The sequence below is a fragment of the Gymnoscopelus braueri genome (genome assembly GCF_963280865.1).
Source record: "Gymnoscopelus braueri genome assembly, chromosome: 1".
NCBI lineage: Eukaryota > Metazoa > Chordata > Actinopteri > Myctophiformes > Myctophidae > Gymnoscopelus > Gymnoscopelus braueri.
The window spans coordinates 45,109,369-45,133,249 of NC_137603.1; the positions used below are offsets into that span (position 1 = coordinate 45,109,369).

General features: G+C 42.8%; 1 protein-coding gene across 1 annotated transcript in view; it reads right to left on the reverse strand.

Annotated features, from left to right (window-relative positions):
• LOC308096815 (spondin-1-like) overlaps positions 1-23,881 on the reverse strand; it is a 116,704-nt gene that overhangs the window by 20,970 nt on the left and 71,853 nt on the right. The window contains exons 7-8 of the mRNA XM_080444281.1: positions 17,857-17,921; positions 8,802-9,003 (exon numbers count right to left, since the gene is read on the reverse strand). Of these exons, the coding sequence (XP_080300407.1) occupies positions 8,802-9,003; positions 17,857-17,921 (267 nt within the window). The remainder of the gene's footprint in view (positions 1-8,801; positions 9,004-17,856; positions 17,922-23,881) is intronic.

A 23,881-nucleotide genomic window follows, 5' to 3' on the forward strand; every position in this document is an offset into this window, starting at 1 on the left:
GCTAATGTGCTAATGTGCTTTGTGTACTTGGAACATGTGAAATGAAACAAGAGCAGGCACAGAAACAGTAAACAGCATGAAACGTTTTAACATATTCTTATGACAAAAACAACATGTGTCCCAATGGCGCCCGATGAGCCTGTCCAAGGTCTTCAGAAGCCCCCGAGGTGGCTCGATACACAGAGTGAGAAGGCTAACAAGCTGGTGTTGTCCTAGCGAGGCTAGCTAGGCCAGAACAACGCTGTTACTAACCTGTTGCATGGGTGTTAAGCCAACAAAAACACTGCCTGACTAAGGCGACGTTAACCTAGCGTTAAGCAGCTAACGTAGCTAGTCTGGGCTAACTCACTCACAAGCTTCTGCCTCGTTCTCCCCTCGTCTATGCTGCCGTCGCCGGAGCCCCTTCGTTGTCTCCTGGCGACGCACCGCTGGCCCGGTACGCTTGCTGTGGCAGCGGAGTAGACGGCTGGGAAGAGGGGGAGGAAGTGCCGCTAGGTAGTCGCACCTGGGTGGTTCCCCCAGACACGGTGCTAGCGGCTGCTGCAGTGCTGCGTAGCACGGCTTGTGTAGCAGCCTGGAGGTGCTGCGAGCGGTGGCTAACGCCACTCGCAGCCGGGACTGCAGGAGGGCCCATTGTGGACTGTGAGCGCACGTGGTGGGCCCCACCACCCACGTTCCCTGTGCCGGTGTCCATGCGGGGTGTTGCTGGATCCGCGACGACCGGGGACGAGACGTCGCTGCTTCCCGCAGCCAGGGCGCTGCCCTGGCTAAGCGGCTATCGAGGTGCAGCGTGGAGAACAGAGCGCAGTCCTCGCAGCGTCCCGGCGCATCTTGGAAATGCCTCGGCCCTGTAGAGACCGAGGCACGAGATGCAGAAACCATGAGGGTCATCCCCGGCGATCATCAAGCGGCAGAGCAGCAATACGCAGGGACGTGGAACCTCCATCTCGAGCTAACCTGTTAGCTTTCAGCCGCAAGGCTAAGAGCGCGGAAAACTCAAAGGAGGAAAACTTGCTTTAGCAGTAAAAGAAAGAAACAGAAGATAGCCGCGGGAGCGGAAATAATAAAACTTTTTTTTTTTTTTTTTTATAGGAGGAAAACCCGTTGGTTAGTACAAGTACCACCGAGTGGGCTAAAGCTGGTTTCTGTCCTGATCAAAGTTACGTTTGTTATTATTAAGGTATGTCTTGTGCTGTTGCATCTGCCATGCAGAGAAGCGAAAGAGGATGAGCCACGTCACGCAAGAGGTTTTATACCTCTTCCGGTCTACCGGACACGTGACATACCCTTCTCAGCCGATGAATGGCCCGGGAGTTTATGGTATGTAGCTCTGCATCAACGCCAGGGGGCGCTGATATCCCATAGTGAGTATGTTACGGAGAATTAGACAAGAAACCATATATCTTCAATGTATCCAACCAGTGGTTAACATGAGTATCTCCAGTGAATATTCAAAGATGAGACACTGAACAGGTATTTGTAAATAGAATATTGTGAAAAACAAAAACAAAACGAAGACCATAATCCGTACATATTAACTACAGAACATCAACATGAGCAGTCCTCTGTGTGTGTGTGTGTGTGTGTGTGTGTGTGTGTGTGTGTGTGTGTGTGTGTGTGTGTGTGTGTGTGTGTGTGTGTGTGTGTGTGTGTGTGTGTGTGTGTGTGTTTATTATATTATTATCTTTTAGAATCTTAAGCTCTCTCCTTCAAATAAAATAAGATTTTGTGCTACATATCATCTCAGCTCATAAACTTGCCTTGACGTCAAGCTCTGCAATTAGAGAACACTACTTTTTTTCATAGATATAGTGTTTTTCATCTGATTGCTGCAAGACCACTTATCCTACACAATAAAGCTTTTGAACCTATGACATTTACCTCTATCGACCCCTGAGGTGTCTCGCCTCCACTGCTCGCAAAGTGCTTCCGGACATTGAGTGGAAGATTTTTACGGCGTGGCGCCGCAGGGGCCAGCCGTCTAGAACTGTGCGTGGCCCCTTTTCCACCAAAAGAAGTTTGGTTCTAGAACCAGTGCCGTTCAAGATTCTTGGAACCTTGGTGCTTTCTAGTGAATCAGCCGCGACCCGGCCTGCGTTCCCACCAGATTTAACCGGAGCTATTGTACTCCGGTTCAGTTGGTGGCGCTAATGTACCTAAACACCAAATATTGAAAAGAAGAAGGATACGTGATACACGCAAGTGTCGCTTTCCTACCGGATCGCTGTAACTTGGCAACCACTTAAAATAACTCCCCAAACCCTGTAATACCAGATGGTTCCGTGGTGTGCAACGTTAAGCAGACTTCTAATTCCTGTGCCTCGGTGGCGCCTCGGGATGGAATCCCTCTCCCGGCGCTGTTTATTTATAATATTTAAAATGCATCACAAATTATTTTGTTAGGTTTAGGCATAGTTTTTGTCGCCCCCCAGCGAGGCGGACCATTCGGCCCACTTGGTGAGAACAGACTACAGCCCCTAATATTAAGTTATGAAGTAGTTAGGCAAAGAACATGAGACGTCTGGATCATTTACACATCTGGATCCCCTTTTTACGTGGTTTTGGTTGGATCGTTTCATTTTTGCTTTGGCAATATAAATGTATGTTTTATCATGCTTATACAGCTATTTGGGTTTCATTCATTTGATTACCTGCGAGCGTTCGTGCTTTTGGCATTGTTTATGTTTACCCCTACTGAATATTAACACCTGCCATGTGAGCCTTCGCTGTTCCTGGTCACTTTTGACCAGAAACAGTAAAGGTTTAACAAAGTTGAATAAGCCACTCGAATACCACTCGTGGGGAGGAAATCATAAGGTCTTGACTTGAGGCACTCGGATGAAAAATTAAGTTGTAAGCTTGAAGTACCCTAACCCTAACCCTCTTGGGTGCATGCAAGGAGCAACAACCAGTAGCCTACTCTATAAGCATGAATCAAAGTAAAACAGCCAGAAAGCTGAAAGACCATGTTAACTTCAGAGAGTGTCCAGATAGACTTGGAACAGCTCTAGGCTGAGGGTGAATGAGGAATTTACAAAAAGCTCTGTGAGTGACACCTGAGGGACATCGTGTTGTAAGCTGTAAAATGCTCCTCAGGGCTTCTTCCAGGAGGTGAACCTCTGTAGTATGTTTGCCCTTTAGCCAGAGAAGGAAGCCTTTCCAGGCAAGCCTCATCAATGCTTTGTAGACAAGCATGTGCTGCTTATTTGTTGTACTTTCTTATCAGCTACTGACCCTTCCGCAATAACACAAGACTCCACACAGGGTCCCTCAGCCCTGCATCTTGGAATAATTTCCCTAGAATGGAAAGCAGATTGCAAATGGTGCGGAACTCCCCCATCCTGATGATAGTGTTTTGTTTTACTTGTCATATCATGTCTGTTACCTTGATGTATAATGCCTGGTCAAACACGCAGAAAATTGTCTTAAAAAAAATGTATTTCAAAATAACACAATGTGTACTGTATGCAGAATTGCAGATTCAAACACATTGCTTTTATTACTTTTATATATGTTTTAGTTGCCTTAGGTTCAAGATTAAATATGATACTGTCTAGGCGCTCGGGGGGCGCAGTGGTAAACTATCTGCCCACGGAGGTTGTGGGTTCGAATCCACCGTGGTGCATCCGGCTTTGTCGAGCGCCTACACAAACACAATTGGCCCGTGTTCGGGGGAGGGAGGCGGGGAGGGTTATATCACTGCACGTATTCCTGCGGGCTGGGGAGGCACCTGTCAGCAGGGAGTGTTGGGCGGGAGGAGTAGGACGAAGGCTCTATGTCCTCCCAGTGCTCCTCACTGGCAGGTGAGTCAGTGGGATACATACAACACAGAAATGTGTGTGGGGAGGAATCAATTGGCATAACGACTACATTTGGGAGATAAAGGGGTAAAGATATATATATATATATATATATATATATATATATATATGATATTGACAGTTTGTGTGTGCTTTTTGGAAGCAATGAATACGCTAATAGGGGGAAATAAAAAAATGTCCAATAAATATGAAAAGCTACTCCTGTGGATAGGCTATTAATTTACTTGTATTGACCATATAAGCAATTTAATATAGGAACGTTTTTTCCCCACTCAAATGGTACAGATATCTGGTCTGGCCCATGGACTAAAAGGGCCTGCCTACTACTTAGGTGAACCGCGTTTCCCAACGAGATTCGTAGAGATGCTGCGTTGAGCATCTGCGCAGGTTCTACGACGGGTCTTACGTGTGTCCACACAATCTGCGCAGTACCATAGCAGCCACGTAGATTTCAGCTCATGCGCTGCCTACGCAGCCTGCGTAAGAGCCTGGGACCCGGCGAAACCAACGCTCTACCCTCATTAGTAGCAGCTGGTTCTGCCCAACGTGCAATCGCTTCCCACGTCCACGGCGTTGCGTGTCTGCTAAAACTACATTTGGGAGACAGAATGGCGTATCCTACTCTCCTCCTACTTCTGCGAGAGGCGTAGCCCTGCAGTGCTCTCCTACGGAGCAGTTTGTTACTAGCGACCTGGGGCGGTAGTAACACCCATCGTAGCGAAATAGATCTATGAAAAGACCGACCGACCGACCACACACACACACACACACACACACACACACACACACACACACACACACACTCTCTCTCTCTCTCTCTCTCTCTCTCTCACACACACACACACACACACACACACACACACACACACACACACACACACACACACACACACACAAAAATATTAAGCAAGCCAAGTTAACTAAAGGACGTAAGACCCCAGTTCCCCTCACAAAGTGACAGCTGACGTCTGCAAGATATAAATGTATATGAAAAAAAAAAGAATTACCAAAAGTAACAGCTTTCAGTATGGGTCGTCCACTAGCCTAGCGGTCTAGGCGCATGTCACACAATATGGGAATCCATCAAGATAGCTGTCGCGGGTTCGACTCTAGTACCGACGACCTTACTGTGTCTCTCTCCCCTTTTCCTGTCAGTCTATTGTCCTGTCCAAATAAAGGCAAAAAAGCCCCTAAATATATATTTTTAAAAAAGGACGCAGAATGTCCCATTTCCCAAGTTTAATATGTATAAATATATTTTTTTAAATAGCAGATTGCAAGCTCACAACGCCTCTTAAGCTTGTAGATGTAATTTAATGCATAAATATATTCAAACGTTGTATTTAGAGTGGACTGCTTCAGGACATCTGACAGTTGGCTCTGTCACCTCTTATGAGATGATCGGAATTTACTAGAATTTATAAACACCGGATCCATGCATATTTAGGGAAGCAGTGAGCTGGGATTGAACCCGAAACTCCCACTCGCCAGCACGACACGTTACCAGTCATGCTAATAAGCCTGAGCTCGATAGCCAGGTCTTTTGCACGCCCTTTCTCGTTTTGTGTTGTTGAAAGTCTATTCTCGGAGGTGGGAAGCCTCTCAGCACCCCACCTACTCTGTAAAATACACTTTTTGGGCAGAAAATAAAATATGTCAGCGAGACGGAAATTATTTTTATTTACTCCACAGTGCCCTCTACAGATTTTGGTTAATGGTAAGTTCAATCCTACAGATCTGTAGAGGGCACTGTGGAGTAAATAAAAATAATTTCCGTCTCGCTGACATATTTTATTTGCTGCCCAAAAAGTGTATTTTACAGAGTAGTTGGGGTGCTGAGAGGCTTCCCACCTCCGAGAATAGACTTTCAACAACACAAAACAGCCTTTGCTTTGGTGAGTAGCGAAATGGTTTTGTTTATTTTTACTACTCTTGAGCACTCGCAGGGCAGCGGAATTCCTTGTACAATCGCAGAGCGAGGGGTCTTCCAGGGCGTTAGAGGGAACACACTAACGCTCTGAACCAGGGCTGCGCTGCTTAGTCCTTTATGCATGAACCCGAAGTTTACAAATTGTACTCTCACGGATGATCCGATCGTCTGATAAAAATATTAAGCATATGGCAAGTTAACTAAAGGTATATAAATGATGCTGAGCTAAACATGTTTCCTAAATTTCGAAGTTTTATAGTTAAACGTTATGATGAAAGTCCCCAGTTCCTCTCACAAAGTGACAGCTGTTGCGCTCGCCATGTTTATGAATGGTTAAAACATCTTTTGAAACTAGCAGATCTACAAGCTCACAACGCTTCACAAGCTTGTAGATTTGCTATTTTCAAAAGATTTTAATACATATTAATTTTGGGAAATGGGACATTCTGCATTCCTTTTGGTATTTTAAGTATATTTAATTTACTTGCATAATGGGGACACTTTAGTGTTTTATTTAACTTGCAGATGTCAACTCACCACTGTAATTTCATTCATAAATATATTATTCAAAAGTTGTATTTGGAGTGGACTGCTTCAGGACATCTGACAGTTGGCTCTGGTATTTTTATGATCCATTTCACTTTCGCAAAGGGTGTTTAAACTGCAGTGTAGCGGCAGACAGCACTACGTAGTTTACGTCGGCTTTACGTAGACTTCGTCCAGGAGGTCTTTACGTCTATGCTGTCTCACGAATGTAGTTTTAGCACACACGTAACGAGAACCTGCGACGATGGTATCTCCTGAAGCCAGTTTAGATGGCACGTTGGGGACACACAGCTGCTACTAATGAAGATAGATCGTGGCGGGGTTGCTACTGCGCATGTGCGTGGAGGCTCTCACGCAGCTTCTAGGCTGCGTCTGAGCTCAAAGTCGTTTGGGAAACCTGGCCAATTGTCATTAAGAGTGGTTTATTTACTGCAGAAGTAGTGGTTAGAGACAGTGTGGATATACAGTAACAGCTCTGTTGAAGACTGTGTAACAGCAGATAATGGCATCATTCCTATTCCTCTTATGGCATCACAGAAGATCTTCGGTTCAAACTACTGTATTATACTAGGACCCACCATCAGGTGGCAGAATCATACAGCGAGAGAAAGATCCCTCTCAGCCACGCAAACTCTACCACAAATGACTTCTATTCCATATTAAACAGACTTTTGAATAATGTAATAATCTACAGCTTATCTTCTTGACGCTTGACCTGACCCTTATGCAAAACCTCTTTTTACCCCACGGCTACCTGAAAGTGTCTGTAAGCAAGAGCACCACACACACACACACACACACACACACACACACACACACACACACACACACACACACACACACACACACACACACACACACACACACACACACACACAGACATAGAGGGAGAGACAGACAGAGAGACGAGAGTCAAAAGGAAAAGAGTGGGTGAAATCATTCCGGGAGCCAGCCAAAACAAGCAGGAGACAGAAGTTCAATAGGTTCATCTTCTGAGGGATCAGCCAAAGGTTTCACAAATGCACACACACACACACACACACACACACACACACACACACACACACACACACACACACACACACACACACACACACACACACACACACACACACACACACATCTGTATACTGCTATACTTGGGAGGACTTTCGACTGATTTTCATTGACTATTATTATTACATTCATTCTCTAACCTCTGACCTTAATGGTCACCACATGCCTAACCTTAACCTTAACATCAATCTTAAACTAACTCTTATAATAATAATCCTAACCTCGTGTCCTAACCCACACAATCTTCTCATCTTGCAATGTGAGGGCCAGCAAAATGTCCTCACTTCCTGTCATTTCCCCCACCATTATATCCATGTGAGGACGCTACAGAGATAGCAGTACAAGTACTCTACATACAAAACACAAATCCACGTAAGCACGTGAGCCACACACATCCTAATCTATTACTAGCGACTGGAGACATTGTGGAGACAGCAGACTGTGCACCTGAGGGTAAGGGCGTGAGAGGAAGTATTTCAAAGATGTTAAAATAGAAATAGATCGGGTGATGACAGTGTAATGGTCGGAGGCTGCTAGAAAGTGGAGAGGTGAGATGTACGGTTATCATCCGAATCTGGATGTGTGCAGCGGACCAGAGGTGAGATGGAGGAGCTAGGCATAATGACAGAGTCTACAGTGTGAGTGTGAAGGCAAGAGGCTGCCTGCAAGAAGACCCAGCTTGTGGTGAGAGATGGAATGAGGGTTACCATGGGGTAAAAGCTAAGTGTACAACACAAAGTGATTGCTGAGGGACAGCGGTTGTAATGTCCCCGTATAACCCTGTGTTGTGTTGTCCACTCAAAACACGGGCAGCGGTTTGGTGTTGATTAGAGGCTTCGGAGCCAGGAGTCTGAACAAATAAATGTGTCCAGAATAGACAAAACAATAGACAGAAATCATAATATTTTCGAAATGGCCAGAGTCTCAAATTGCCATTCTCTAAATTAAATATTTCACTTTGGTAGACTCGTTCTCGTAACTCTGGAGGACATTTGTGGGTTTTAAACTGCCACTGCTGGCCACACTAGGGACAATACTCTCACTTCAATTTTGAAAAGTAGATAAAGAAAGAAATAATGTTACTATTGACGTGAGACACAGTCTGATGTTTACTTCCTTTAAATAAAAATCTTTTTCAGTTTCCACATTTGTAACTATCAATATTGAGTGCTGTCTTAAAACAAACAAACCTGAATGAGTTTAGAGCAGCCACCATTGGAAATAAAGTGAGTTGGAAGTAAAATTCCTCCTTTACAACTCCAACTCTACAGTAAAATCTGATTTATACTTGTAGGTGTCCTGCACCGAAAATAGCTGATCTACAAACTCACACTCGCACTGCAATGCATTTGTGAGCCTGCCCTGTAGATCGGCTATTATCGTTGTGCAACTAAGTATAAATCGGGCTTTAGCAATCGATGGTAGAGTAATTCAGTCCTGTCACTGACCTCATAAGAAACCCCGCTGTCGGTGCCCGCATCCCAGGGGATCATGTCTTGCACAACCCTCTGGGCCCAACCGCACTCCTTGGTGCAGAGGTCCTCCGCAGACAGGCCCACATTCCAGTCTGGACTGGGACCCAGCATGGTCAGGAACGACATAAGGTGACGGGCCCTGTCCACCGAAAACTCTGCTGAGGGCGCATTACGCCTGAGAGAGAGAGAGGCAGAGACAGACAGACAGACAGACAGACAGACAGACAGACAGACAGACAGACAGACAGACAGACAGACAGACAGACAGACAGACAGACAGACAGAAAGAGAGCCAGTTGTGGATTAATCAAAACCATGTGTTGGTATGTTTCTGACAGGTAGAGGAATTAGATAATAACATTTGAAATCAACAGGGGGTTGGAAAACTACATTTGGGGATTGAGTGGAGACTGATATTGTTCAATATTTCATATAGCTGCTGCACAGAGAGGAACAGATCACTGTGTCTCTTGCATGCCATTTATATCCAGCACCAGCCACTACCACGCACCGCTAGAGAAACAAGCATTTAATCCATGATAATCTGTGAGCTGGGTTTGCGCTTCGCGCTTGAAAACTTTTGACAGAACGACCAAGTGGTCACAGATAAAAACATCCTAAAGACAAGTGTACCATTTTCACTGCAGACATGTTGATGTGTCATAGATAGGTAAACACACCTGGAGGTAATAACATTAACCATGTGAGTGTTTAGCTTAGGTGTTACTGTGTACCAGCAACTCCTGTACAGTTAACTTGATTTTGGTCCTCAGAGACACCTGAAACACTCCCAAACTAATGCCATTGACTTTAGCTGTGGTTACCCTTGGCATGTCTAAATGTATGCTTTGAAAAGGGTCCGTACGAAAGTCTGTGTGTGTGTGTGTGTGTGTGTGTGTGCGTGCGTGTGTGAAATAACGTGGTTAACAACTTTTTATTTATTGTTAAATTATTATCAAACATAAGTGTCTAACGGTGAGTGAGTGAGCAAGTGAGTGAGTGAGTGAGTGAGTGAGTGAAGGAGTAAGAGAGAGAGCAAGGAAGTGAACAAGGAAGTGAGTGGGTGTGGAAAAGCATGTTTCAGGGAAACTGTCAGGGGGACAATCAGGAAATCACATAAAGATTATGACACATTGGCATTTGCTGTTGCCCGAGGGTATCCAACTGAAGGAAGGCATATCAGCAAGGGTGAACCTGTTCAAATAAAGGCTGAGTATGTGACATCACATGGCCGCCAAGCGCGGTTGATTCGGATATTAAGTTAGAATTCTCTGCGGAGGAGAATTAATCTGAGTTAGTTAATCTGGGTGCAAAAGAACCACATCACAGAGCCAAAAACAGCAACCTTTCTTGAGTCACATAATGGCTGCATAATGCCATGGTGATGCTGGCAGCCAACAACACTGTGATTTCAATCAATTCTCCACTGTAAGGAAATCCCAACAGGACTACTTTTACATGTGGAAATTATGTTCAAGATGTTCTTTAGCCGCACAGCAGAATTTGACAGAACGTCAATCCAACTTGGCGGAACCAGGGTCCAACAACAAGGAGCTATGGAAGCACAGGCGTGTGACATTAGATTTCTTCTTCTATCTTCTTTTTGATGGATAGATATTTTGATGGATAGATAGATAGACCTTTATTAATCCAGAGGGAAATTCAGCTGTCAGAGCAGCACTGCAGTAGAAAGGAAACAAAGATACAGGTAAGGTAGGTAACAGGTACAGAGTAGTAGTAACACAAGTAACAACAAGGGTAACAATATAATATAAAGACAGTATAAAGACAGTATACAGATGACTTAACATCCAACCTGGCCCTCTGCACCTGGGCTGGTCATGTGTGCATAGTATAAGGCATCCTAAACTGTATATTAAGCATAAAGATCTACGGTTTCCTAAGGTACTTTCCCATTACAGTAGCGTGCCATGCCGTTCCGCGCCGTGCCGTGTTGTGTGTTTCTATTAGCGAGTGAGGATGAGTGAAGAGTTGGGAAGTGTTTGAAAAACTGCAATGACGTCAATGATGACGACATGCACACGCGACATTTATGCGTCTCTGTGAGCTGTGTCATTGTCAACATACAGTAGCTCTGGTCCAAAGCGTTAGCGAGTTCTTAACTTATCTCTAACTCGCTAACGCTCTGGACCAGAGCTATCGTCAACACAACAACACTGCAGCATGCAGCCTGTGTGGATGCATTCTGTGGAGTTCATCCGTCTTGTTGTTTGTCGTTATTTTTTCGTTATTCGGAGATCCATGGGCATGGATACAAAGACGAAAGAGGACGAGAGCCGTGGACGAGACCATTCAACGTTACCGAAGGTTCTCTCATGAGGAGACACACGAGAATAATAATGTGCAGATACACAGTTTGACATTGAATATACTGTTCCTGTCTTTAAGTCAAGACCCTACACTAACCTTCAGTTTTATCGTGTTCGTGTCCAGTGTTGTCTATTTAATTGCTATTACCTGGTTGTTTCATTGTGCAAGTGACAATTAAAACTCTTCTTGCTTCTTGAAGTTTTTTTTAATTTAAATACTCAAGTACAGTATTCAAGGGTTCAAATGAGTGGGCTACTTTCTTATCAATGCATTGCTGTATTGTAGAAATGCTCAAATATTAAAACGATTTGAAAATAGCATACCTACAAGCTGAATCTTTTTTATTTGGCTTGTAGGTCGGCTATTTTCACTTTTTGAATTATACAGATTATATAGGCTATAGTGTAGCTGTTGGGCAGGCGGCGTGTCTGCCCAACAGCTACGCTATAGCCTATATAAACTGTATGTCCCCATTTCATCTTGTTTTTGAATAAATATCCTTTTTTGATATCATGAAGTGGCCAAAATAGGGAAGCCAAGTTGCAATTGGTAAAGCATGTGGCCGTGGGTGTAATATTTACTCACACAGCATAAACAACTGATGACAAATAAATGAGCAGACAAAAATGGAACTGGAACAATATAAAACTCTCTCCTGATGGTTGAAAACTTGCAACGCACTTGAAAATGTATTTTTGGTTTATTAAAGACCTGCTAAGAGCTGCTGGTTAGCGATGAATATCCGAATATAGCCAATCTACAAGATTATGAAATGCCCAGCTTCAGAGTTCATGAAATACAGCAAGTACATTAGTACAACACACATGACACAGGAAAACGTTTGTACAGGATTTTCAACTTATGTATTTTCTCTCTATGGCAATGTAATAAACATTTGTAGTTGCCCTCTTTATCCAGCCTTGGGGGCAGTATGTCAGCAGTCTGTTGCAGCCGGGGCTGATCAAAATGCTTGCCCTCGGTTGGATAAGCTTGGATAAACAAGCTTCTTTTTATTCTCAACCCTGGAGTTAAACTAGAGAACTTCACTTAGGTCATTAAAGTTGATAGATTCCAACACCCCCATCACCTTACTCTCTCACTTTTGCTTTCTATCCATCCCTCCTTGACTGCCAATTACAAGTCACCTTTGTATGGGGGCAAGGTGGCTGTGTGAGATAAACCTCAGACCTCCGGTGTTCACTGAGCACAAACCCAGGGGATCCAGGACTCAACTCATGTGTTCTTAAGGGATTAAGTCTATTTCACATCCTCAGAGGCCATTATTATTAGTGTGAGAGGACACGACAGGCTGCGTGGAGCCAAATAGGTTTACACTGGCATGGTGACAGCCAGGAGGAAAGGAATCATTGGCTAATTGTTTCAGGTGATAATTTTAGCGTGCAATCAGGATCTACCAATCCCCAATTAATCTCCTTGGCTTGGCCTAATACCAGGTGTAATTAGTTTCACTGTCAATCATTTGTCAAGACAAGTGCGACACACGCACATGCACACGCACACGCACACGCACACGCACACACACACACACACACACACACACACACACACACACACACTCACACTGGGTATTACCTAAATGCCTGGCAATCTCCATTATTTCTGACTACCATCCGCTTTTCTCTCCACTAAAATTCAGTTACTGCCCCAGCACAAATGCAAGCACAAGCACATAAACACACCCACAAACCACAATAATCATCACCCTAGCTCTCAGAGCAACAGACACAGATAAAGCAGGCAGCTCATTAAGAGCTTTTTCTCATTATTGAAAACCCCTTATTTCCTACTGTTGACAACCCCCTTATTTCCCTGCCTGGCTGGGTGGCTGAATGGATCCTGCTAATCAAATGGAGCCCACGGAAAGCTCAGGCAGTCCTCTGGTTGTTAGAGAGGCCTGAAAGGAGGAAGTGGGAGTTGGAGTGGGAGAAACGTGCATGTTTGGAATGGAGGTATAGCTGTCATAGGTGCAGCTATTCCAACCCAAGAACTGAGCAGACGGGATTGACTGAGAACGAGAGAAAAAGCGATAGAGATAGCAACAGTGTGACAGCTGGGACTGGGTGGAGGGCGAGGGGTTGCTTTTATCATCATCTGTGAGACGGATTGAGTGATCTCTGTTAGCAAGGTCTAATAGGAATGATATGAGGAGTATTGTGTGAAAATGTTTTCGATATCACCAGCTTGTGTGTGTGTGTGTGTGTGTGTGTGTGTGTGTGTGTCTGTGTCTGTGTCTGTGTGTGTGTGTGTGTGTGTGTGTGTGTGTGTGTGTGTGTGTGTGTGTGTGTGTGTGTGTGTGTGTGTGTGTGTGTGTGTGTGTGTGTGTGTCAAGCGAGAGGATGCGGATCATTCCCATGTGTTAAAGCCATAGACTGTAAAAAGACATATGGACGAAGGGAGCCGTGACGTCACCAGTGGTTTCTACAGACTCATTTTGAAGCCACTATTTCACTAAATTATTATTATAATTAATTCAAATCCACCGTCTTGGACGGTGCCGAAAAGCAACCGGAAAAGAATGCTATTGGGTGAAAGGGCAACGAGAGTGGGTCTTCACTCAGTAGAACCAGTAGAAACCCTAGAAGCATACACTACTTTATCATCAATTTCAAAATCAATGGGACCATAATTTACCAAAATGCATATCCTGATAGTTGAAAGAAGACTTTAAACTAGCGACTGAAAGCATAAAGTATTTATGACAATGTTTACTACGGTAATAAAATCAAGTGTAAAGTCAGGAATCAGCGACACCTGCTAGGCCATTAATGAGAACTGCAGCGTTTCCAGATCTGGATGCTTGCCGCCTGGTACAAGCATGTGTATGGTAGTCCTGACTTTGCATGCCAAATTCCAATCCCCAAGAGAGTGTGTGTGTGTGTGTGTGTGTGTGTGTGTGTGTGTGTGTGTGTGTGTGTGTATGTATGTGTGTGTGTGTGTGTGTGTGTGTGTGTGTGTGTGTGTGTGTGTGTGTGTGTGCGCGCATATGTGCGTGCATGTACGTGCATGTGTGCGTGCGTGAGTGCATGCATGTGTGCACTGTAGTAAGATTATACTGTAAATGCATAGTTATGTGTTTATGTGTAGGCGGTTGCATTTGCATGAGTGTAAAGGTCACGTGTGCTCCTAGGGAAATGCTCGGCTCAAAGCCATGTCTGTTGTGAGTACTATAAACATTCCTTTATGTCATTTGATAAGATACTTGAAAATATAATTGAAAATTATCTCAACAAACACACTACAACTTGCAATACTTTACCTAGAATCTTAATAGCGTCACTCTGACCAAGTATCTCGTTCCCTGTCACGTACAGTATAGTATGCAAATGAGCTGGGCATGGGGGGGTTAATTTTATCAATATTATATAGAGTTTTTAATTAGACAACTGTCAGTCGATGGTAAATTCCACATGCTCCTTAAACTTGTCTCCCAACTAGCACAGTTCTGACATTGTGCCATGGCACAGTTTTTCCTACTGCATTTTAATTTGTCTACCTTTCTTTCTGTCTATTTCTCTCTCTTATTATCTCTTGAGTCTTTCTCTGGGTTTCAGTGGATTCATTGCTGCTGTAACGTATGATAATGCATGTGTAAAATCCATAATTTTTTTTAAATGTGTCTGGAAAAAATCTGTAAACAAGACAAGGTAAAACCTTGGTTATATCTGGACCACAGTGTAAATAATAAGTGTACATTATTGTTGAAAGCGGTGATGTGAATTATATACTGTTTCCCCCCTTTCCTCACCTGTTTCATGCAGATGCAAGATATTACTGAATAAGCTACTCTATGGGGGAAGAGTTATTTTGAAAGGAGGGAAGATGCAAATTGATTTAACTGCATAATTTGTATGACATACTTTTTGTTTTTCAGCATGTTAATATACTGTAGGTATCTGAGGTCCCCAAAACATTTTGGAAAATGAAGACACACAAGACAAGTGGCTCAAGAAAGATATTTGGCACTATCTGTTGTGAATGTCTATTGACATTTAAAGGTCTAAAACCCGAATATAAGATGCCCCCACTTCTTCAGATGCATTTCAAGAAAAATAAAATCTTATATCCAGGTCAACACAGTAATAATCCCATCTGGATAGGGCTTTACAATATAATGAAGTTATAGTGAAACCATGAAGAATCGGGGCATTCTCTTTCCCTAGGCATCATATTTGGTCAAGCTAACTTCACGTCTTATGCTGAAGAAGTGGGAACAATCAGTAAGGAAAGCATAGGATCATAACCTGTTCTGTGCCTATTATATTGGTATGCAACTCGAACTGATTCGGCAGAAGCAGACTTGAGTCCCATGAGAGTCAGTCAGTCAGACAGACAGTCAGACAGACAGTCAGACAGACAGACAGACAGACAGACAGACAGACAGACAGACAGACAGACAGACAGACAGACAGACAGACAGACAGACAGACAGACAGACAGACAGCGACATTTGCGAGTATAGGGCGCCTTGCTTGTCCAACCCCAAAAATATTGTTACTGTACATCTGCAGCCAGGGCTTAATTTGTGCCGGAACTGACCGTAGTCGAGCTCCGGTACCTGCCTGCTGGGCTCCGGTAAATGTACTGTAGAAGGTGCTCTTTATTAGGAATATAATCCCAAGAGAGAGCGAGAGAGAGGGGGAAAAAACACCATGACGAGTGATCAGGTAAACGTGTGTTCTTTCTCTCCTTTCCAAGTTTGATGTCTGTAAATAAACAGTAACATTACGCAGATGCACATCTCTCTCTAGTAGTCTGTCTGTGTTGTTAACGGAGCTGGGCAGTGAGTAGGCTATCTGTCTGTGTTCTGTGAACTTTGTGCCTGACAAAAGTGAGAGTGATAAACCGCGTTGCTCGTGAACATGTCATGGTTTCATACACGCGTCGCGTGTCTGTCTGTCTGTCTGTCTGTGACTGTGAGGGAGGGAGGGAGAGATGCGCCCCTCCCCTCCATGACCTTTAGTCTGATTCATGAGCGCTGGTACCTAATAATTTACAAATTAAGCACTGTCTGCAGCCCCACTTCAGAAGGTTCCACATATTGCCTAACACAAAGGTGAGAAAATGACCTAATACCTTACATGTAATGTGAACAATCAATAATCTAGACTAGAGCATTAACAATCAAAAACATCACACATTAGGCAGACAGTCTTTTTTACATACTATATTTGTTCAAATTCTTTCCGTCCTTCTACCTTTCCACATGGTTTCACCCTTCATTCCAGAAACCATTATTCCGTACATAATGACATTAATATGAATAGAACCTACACACTTAATTAAGCTCCAGTGTTCAAACAAGCTTTAATTAATCGATAATTAATTCTCACATTCAGTTTGCTCTCTGCACCCCTTCCCCTCACCCCACCCCAAACCACACTCACACAGTTCTCTGTATCACTTGCTCTCTCTATTTCTCTCATCCGCTTTTTCAAAGCAGGGGAAATTGGAACCGTTAACTGACAAACTTCCATTTACGTAAAACAAGTTTGCCTAGTTTTGATGTGAAGCCTAGAGATGGCTATTAAGCTTCATGGAGTCAAAGACTTTCAAGAGTCACCTAACACATTAAAATGCAAAAATACAATCTATACATACACGTACACACGAAAGTGCACATACGAGTAGACCCATAATATACCTCACATGCATGTATACACATATACCGTACTGTAATGATACACACATACAGCACAGTACTCAACTACAGTGCATGCCTGCATAGTTTAGGTACACAAACCACACACACAGACACACACGCACACGCACACGCACACACACACACACACACACACACACACACACACACACACACACACACACACACACAACCACCATGTCACGATGATCGGCGATAAAAATGATTGATATCGATGTGTTTGTCGTGCAGGCACGTAAAGTTAATGAAATGAGGATTTAAATAGAGCGCATAAAGAGCATTCTCTGAATGTGGGAGAAAATATACATTAAGCATGATTAATTATTCTGCATATAAACAAGATACGAAGCTCATTATCCTCGGTGGATTTGGTTGCTTCTGTCACTGTGTTCTTGCTTTCAGAGACTAAAGCCTAATTTATACTTTGTCCCACGATGGTGTCACTTGCAGAAAATAGCTAATTTCTGAGCGTCACCGTCAGACTTAAGTCTCAGCTCCTCTCTGAGGCTGGGTGCTCAAGGAAACATAATTGCACAGGCCTTTTTCAACGGAATCTCTTCTGTACAAGCACAGCTAATGAGCTCCTTGTTTGGCTCATGAATAAGAGATTAACCACTTAAACCCTATATATTTGGCTGACCAGGGTCCTCCAGGGGCCTGCACTGTACTTGGCCCCCTCCTTTTTTCCCCACTCTACAACAAATCTCTTTGCAGAAAATGGCGATCTGCCAGCTCACAACGTGTCGCGTTGTGATGCTTTCACCTATTTTCACTGAAGGTTCATCCATGCATGTGAATGTATAGGAGTAAAATAGTGTGCAAACTGATGTGGATAGCAGTTCCAGGGCGCCTCTGTCTGAGCCTGAGCTGGGTCATTATCACAGATCAACCAGTTGGCTTTGTAATATTCCAATACCTCCCTCTGAAAAACAATGCAAGCTATGGATTTGGACATCCATGTTGTGACATGTGACAAACAAACGAGATATTGCTATGACGACAACGGAGAATACTTACACATTCAATGGTTGCCAGGCTGGCCACTGAGCCTTCATCTTAATGACTGTCAGGACGTCATCACCCTGCAGGACAGAGAGGGGGGGGGGGGTAGAGGCAACACTTAATCTGAGAATCAACACATGGCACATGACCACCAGTGGTGTAAAAAGTGCTCACATTTTTTACTTAAGTAAAAGTATCAATACTGCAATGTAGAAATATTCTGTTACAAGTGAAAGTCCAGTATTCATAACATACTTGAGTAAAAGTACAAAAGTATTGGCATCAAAATATATTTAAAGGACCAAAAGTAAAAGTGCTCAATATGCAGAATGTCCCATTTCACAAGTTTTCAAATGTCTAAAATGTATACAAATTGTAGATTGGTTATTTTCAAATAGCCAAAGTATAGGGCTGAAGTGGTTAATGTATGTTTTGAAATAATTGAAATCAACAAAGTAAATAGTAACTTCAATTTTCAAATAATTGTAGTGGAGTAAAAAGTACAATATTTGCCACTGAGATGTAGTGGAGTAGAAGTACAAGTATTGAAAATTGGAAATACTCCAGTAAAGCAAAAGTGCCTCACAATTTTACAGTACTTGAGTACATGTACTTAGTTACTTTCATCCACTGATGACCACACACGCACACGCACGCATGCACAGTTTGCACACACGCATGCAAGAACACACACACACACACACACACACACACACACACACACACACACACACACACACACACACACACACACACACACACACACACACACACTCATTTGTCTCCAACGCATGAATGATGAATATCAAGTGAGCTACTTAAGATGGAACGTCAGCACCATCACTTCATAAAAGTTGGATAAATATTTAATCCGTAGCTCTGGGCTGGGCACTTTAGGTCAGAGCATGTCACTGCTCTGTGTCTGCACTGACCTCACATGAGAGGAACGGTCCACGTTCAAACCAGGTTAAAACCAAACCATGACATTATGGATTATTATTCACTGAGATGTGAAATAAATCTTACTTACACATCTGCATGAACACACATACACAGTGTAGTGATATGAACGCAAGGCCGTCCCCCAAAATTGGACTTATGCGGATACGTGCATTTTTGGATATTAAAGACAAATCAGGTTCTCTCCCCACAAGCTCACAGGGCCAGAGTAACTGCGGACGTCTGACCACCGTGTCACCTCAGCGACCCCTGGGACTCTGAGGCGAGGCCCTTGCAGGGCCATAAAGATAAGGATGAAGAAGGAATGCAGTTTGCCAGCCTGAGCTCCGATTACACACCAAGCTACTCTCTCTCTGTCTCCAGCTTCCCTCCACTCTGGAAGTGAAGGGGGGGAGCCCAAAGTTATTTATGACATGCAGGAAATGGACTCAGGAAAGAGAGAGATGGCATCACAGTGTCACACACACTAGCTGGCGGAGCAGACAATGAGCGACATAAATGTGAATAAAACTGTTTGTGTGTTATGTTCGGCGACTTTAAAATATATAATTATTGTCCTGTCTTATGACTACCACAATAATATGAACTTTGGTGTTTTTAAATGTGATGCTTCTCTTGGAAATTAGACTTCGAGGCTTACCTGCTGCCTATTTTAACATAAAGCTGTCATGATTAGTATCTAGACGATTCTAAATTCATTGTGATTCCAAATGTCCAGCCAGATGTGTTAATAGGAAGTCCCCAAGATAAGTTAGCAGAGAAGTTTTAGTTTTCATATTGTAGGAAGGAGGTGGCCACTCCAGCTACCTCCAACACGCCCCCCAATGGGCCAAGGAGGAGGAAGACCCCTCCCTCTCAATAGAAAAGAACTGGCTACCCCGTTCTCTCTCTCTTCTCCTGCACCAGCCCTCCAGCGCTCTTCCTGCTTCTCCTCTCTGCTACGCCTCAACCCAGATGATGACCTGATCCCAGAGGAACCGGGGGGTGGGAGAAAGTATTGGGCACCGACCCATCGTACTGTCTCTCCCACCACGACCCTGGTAGAGTTCCCCCCCCAGGGACGCTCTTCTCTGCAGCTCCGGCACTCTGGGAGGTCTCGACTCCCAGAGACTAAAGATTTTGACCTCTCACTGGACTCTGGAAAAAGACTGTCACAAAAGGGCTCCCAATCAGGTCGTATGAGTCTGAAACATGAAATTATGGCAACTATCTGACGATATGCTGTATGTATGTAGAGGCTTCTTCCTTCCTAAAAGGCTCCATGAAACGTCATTTTCCAGGCAGCGTGGTAGTTAATTTCTGTTAATTCTTTCCCCACATGATATCCTCGGTTCCACTTTATCTACTAACATTTAAGCCCTCATTTGAGTGGGGGAACTAATACGTTCTTTTTGGTTCTAAATTATCTAACTGGTTCCCTAGTAGTTAGCATATATTGATGGAGAGCATGGCGTTACATGCCGGCCTCCTTCAAAATATGGCCTACGATGGAAACCTACCTAGGTCTAAGTCATGACCTTTGAGGACAGCACCAGCCTGTCATTAAACGTTGAATGAAAGATCACCTAGTTATGACGTACAACGAAATACAGTGGCATTTCCGATCATTTTTGTGCATTTATTTTCATTAATAAATTTCTGAGACTATTTTTATTAAGAAGGCGTGTGTCATTCATTTTTCTCTGTTTACAGTAATACTATGGGGATATTTATTGCAAGTCTGACAAGAACTCACGTTACTGTTACAGTGACGTAAGTTTCAGTATATATCAATATATATATTGTAATAATTCATAAATTATATTTATATGATTTATGGAATATTACGTCCTGTACCATGCTGAAGTTATGATCTCGGCGTGTGATTCCTACAGGTGGTGCCCCGCGTTCGGCAGACTCTTATCCCAATACTGTACGTACTGTAAACACCGAGATATCAAAAATCATATTTTTGATAAAAGAAAAAAAAAATTTTTTTCTGGTAAAAATAAGAATAATAATAGGCCAATTATTGTTATTGTTTTCTTTTTTTTTTTTTCTCTCGTAATCAATTTTAGTGAATTAAGTTGATCATAACTGTGGATATCTGTGCTGAAGCAAGTCTGTCTGCTAGCACTTTTGTTGCCCATAAGTGTGTGAGTAAAGAGCAGAAGTAAGAGCCTCAAGATTTTTAAGAACTGTTTTAAGCAGTTGTTGGAAATATTGAGTTTAAAAAAAGCATAAAAGGGGTTGCTGCTGATAACCGCTGAATGCAAGTTGATCCGCCCTTTTAAAACTGTTTCAAAAGCGTTCGGCAGAACGAAGGAGACACAGTAAAAAGAGTTTTTGTCTTCCCCCCGGGAAACAAATTAAGAAATGTTTTAAGGTGAGTCCGGCACTCAAAAGGTTGAAAAATATTCTTTTTAAACTAGCTACTTAGAAAGAGCCTTTCCCTTTTAAATCCTGACTAATTTACAATGGCCTTTTTATGAATAAAAAGAGAAAGATAGTTATCAGATAACAAAAATCTAAGCAAAACCAAGTGTAAATTACGTCTAAACTGGACTGAGATTTATAACTTTAGTAAAGCTGTTATGGTCTCTAGGAAACCTTTTAGATAGTTTTAACTGTCTTAAAAGGAGGGGATTACTGAAAGGATAGCAACTGTGACGCTTCCTCCTCGCAGAATCCCATTAAAAGCTTACAGACCGTGTTTGAAAAAATAACAGGTTGAAACTTGTGATTTGGAATGGTTTTATTTTATTCCTATCCTCAGATTCCCAATTTCAAACCCCAGTGGCACAGAGCGGAATGGAAATTCTGTTCTGACCACTGAACCAGGAAACTAAGTTTATGGGTCTTTGTTTCCCTGAGTAACTTGATTACTGGAGGTGGGGGTGTATCCTCTCTCTCTGAGAAAAAGGACAGTAGCCTGGTTCTGACTAAACCAGACAGCTGAAAACCATAGGGCTCTGCGAGACTAGAGAGAGGAGGTGAGACGTTAGAGATGTTTTGACTTGTCTATGTCTTGCAGAGCGTGTCTCAGATTTCATCTTGACCGGCTAACAAGAGCTACAGGGTGAAATCTCAGACACTGTCACATGGCTCCAATAAAACACCTATTCATTCATAAAAGTTCAAGACAAAGAGTAAACAGCCCTCTTGAATTTTATGGACTAATAGGTAAGCCCCCTGTGACGTAAGCACGTTGGACGGTGAGGGAGGTCCCCTCTTTTAACCTAAGGGAATTAAAAGGCTCCCTCCGTCATGAGATATTTTCCAGCAAAGTGCATTTGGGTAGCATTAGGCTACTATTTTTGGAGGTAGTGGGTGTTTGTTGTCACACTCCAAATGTCTTGCTCTGGTGTTTTTCTAACTGAATCCAACATGGATTGGGGGGGAAGTTTTACAACCTTCATGTGAGGGCCCTGCCACTCAGCTTTGTAGCTTCCAACCCAAATGTTTATCCAGGCGTGGACAGAATGGCAAGAAATCACCCCTCCTCCTCCTCCCTGCTTGGGCTCAACATAAACATGTCTGTTGAATATTGTGATACTGTGATACTTGTTTGTAGAGTACTAGGACTGAGAGGTGTACCGATCAATTTAAATGTTGTTGACTTACTCCTAAAATTAAGACAAGCATAGGAACTTTTATTGAATAAATTCTATTCAAGTTCCCAATTTATCTCAATTAATCTCCGCCGCAAACTTTGATTTATACTAGCCTACAGTGGCTACCTGGCTTTCAAATGAGCCAAAATTCTGAAATGAACGACATGCAAAGACTTGGTGTGATTGTTTGATTATTCCAAATTTTACCTATGAGTTCACTTAATTTGATTTTGAATTCATGATTCTTATTCTGTCGATCCAAAGCCATGATTTGTTGATTGTTAAGAGAACAACTACATACGATGGTTTAATTATGACAAAACTCTGACTGAATCGAATTGGATTTCAACGTGAAGTCATCATTTTATGGTGATAATTAATTTTTTTGAAGATTTCAAACAATTACATGCTAAATTGCTGTTAACATTTTTAACTTTTCGAATAAGGATTCAAATTTTAATGTACTTTAAGTCCTCAAATTTTTATCCTGATGATTTCAAAGTTATGTTCGTCTATTTAGGAAACAATCTTAGGCTATTAAATGATGAGAGTCTGTTACCAGACGATTAAAACTAAAGGTTACGTGTGTGGCCCCAGTGTTCTTGTCTTCAGCGTAATGTACTTGCATATGGGATAACATATGTAAGGGTATTACGAAGAGGAGACAGGATGACTAGAGGGTACATATGTAAGCCCAGTTTTCTTATCTTCAAAGTGGTATACTGGCATATGTTATCCCATATGTAGGTATATTACGAAGAAGAGACAGAATAACTATAAGTACCGGATGTAACCCGGTTTGAGAAATTACAGCACCTATTATTTTACCTCCAGTGCCATGCTGTGAGGCCTTGCAAGTTCAAAAGGGACTTTAAAGAAAGGAATGTAGGTGACCACTGCTAATTTCACCATGATTTGATGGGAGCCTAAGTATAATTGGTTTAATGTTTCCGCCTCAATTCAAATTAAGGACAAAACAATGGTATAGGTCAAAGTTTGGCAAAATCCTGATCAAAATAGTGCTTGTTTTGAGTAAGCTCGAACATTTTGCCTTTTTCCCTAAGAAACCCAGTTTCTTTTATACTACCATTCGGAACTAGGCCCATAGTCCTAAGTGTGTATGAGAGTAGTTCCATGCTATTTGTTCCGGTTAATCCGGGCTTCTGAATTCTCTGGGAAGATTGGACTGAAATTACATTTCACTTCAATCCTGTTTACTCCCAGTTAAATGAGAAAACAATGTCACTGCACACTGCTACTGCATACTTAAATTAACTAAAAGTATTTGATTGTATGCCACTCGTACGCAATTTTTGCAACCTAGTCATACTCACCAAGCTCTCAAGTGTTAAAAATCCAATAACAGTATCACGATCATTCAATATAATTCCGTATACGCTAGAGTATCCTCTCAGTGATACAGTGTTTCCGTTGCCGGCCCATGCAGTATATATTGAGGCACCAATTTTGTTTGTTGTGACCACTCC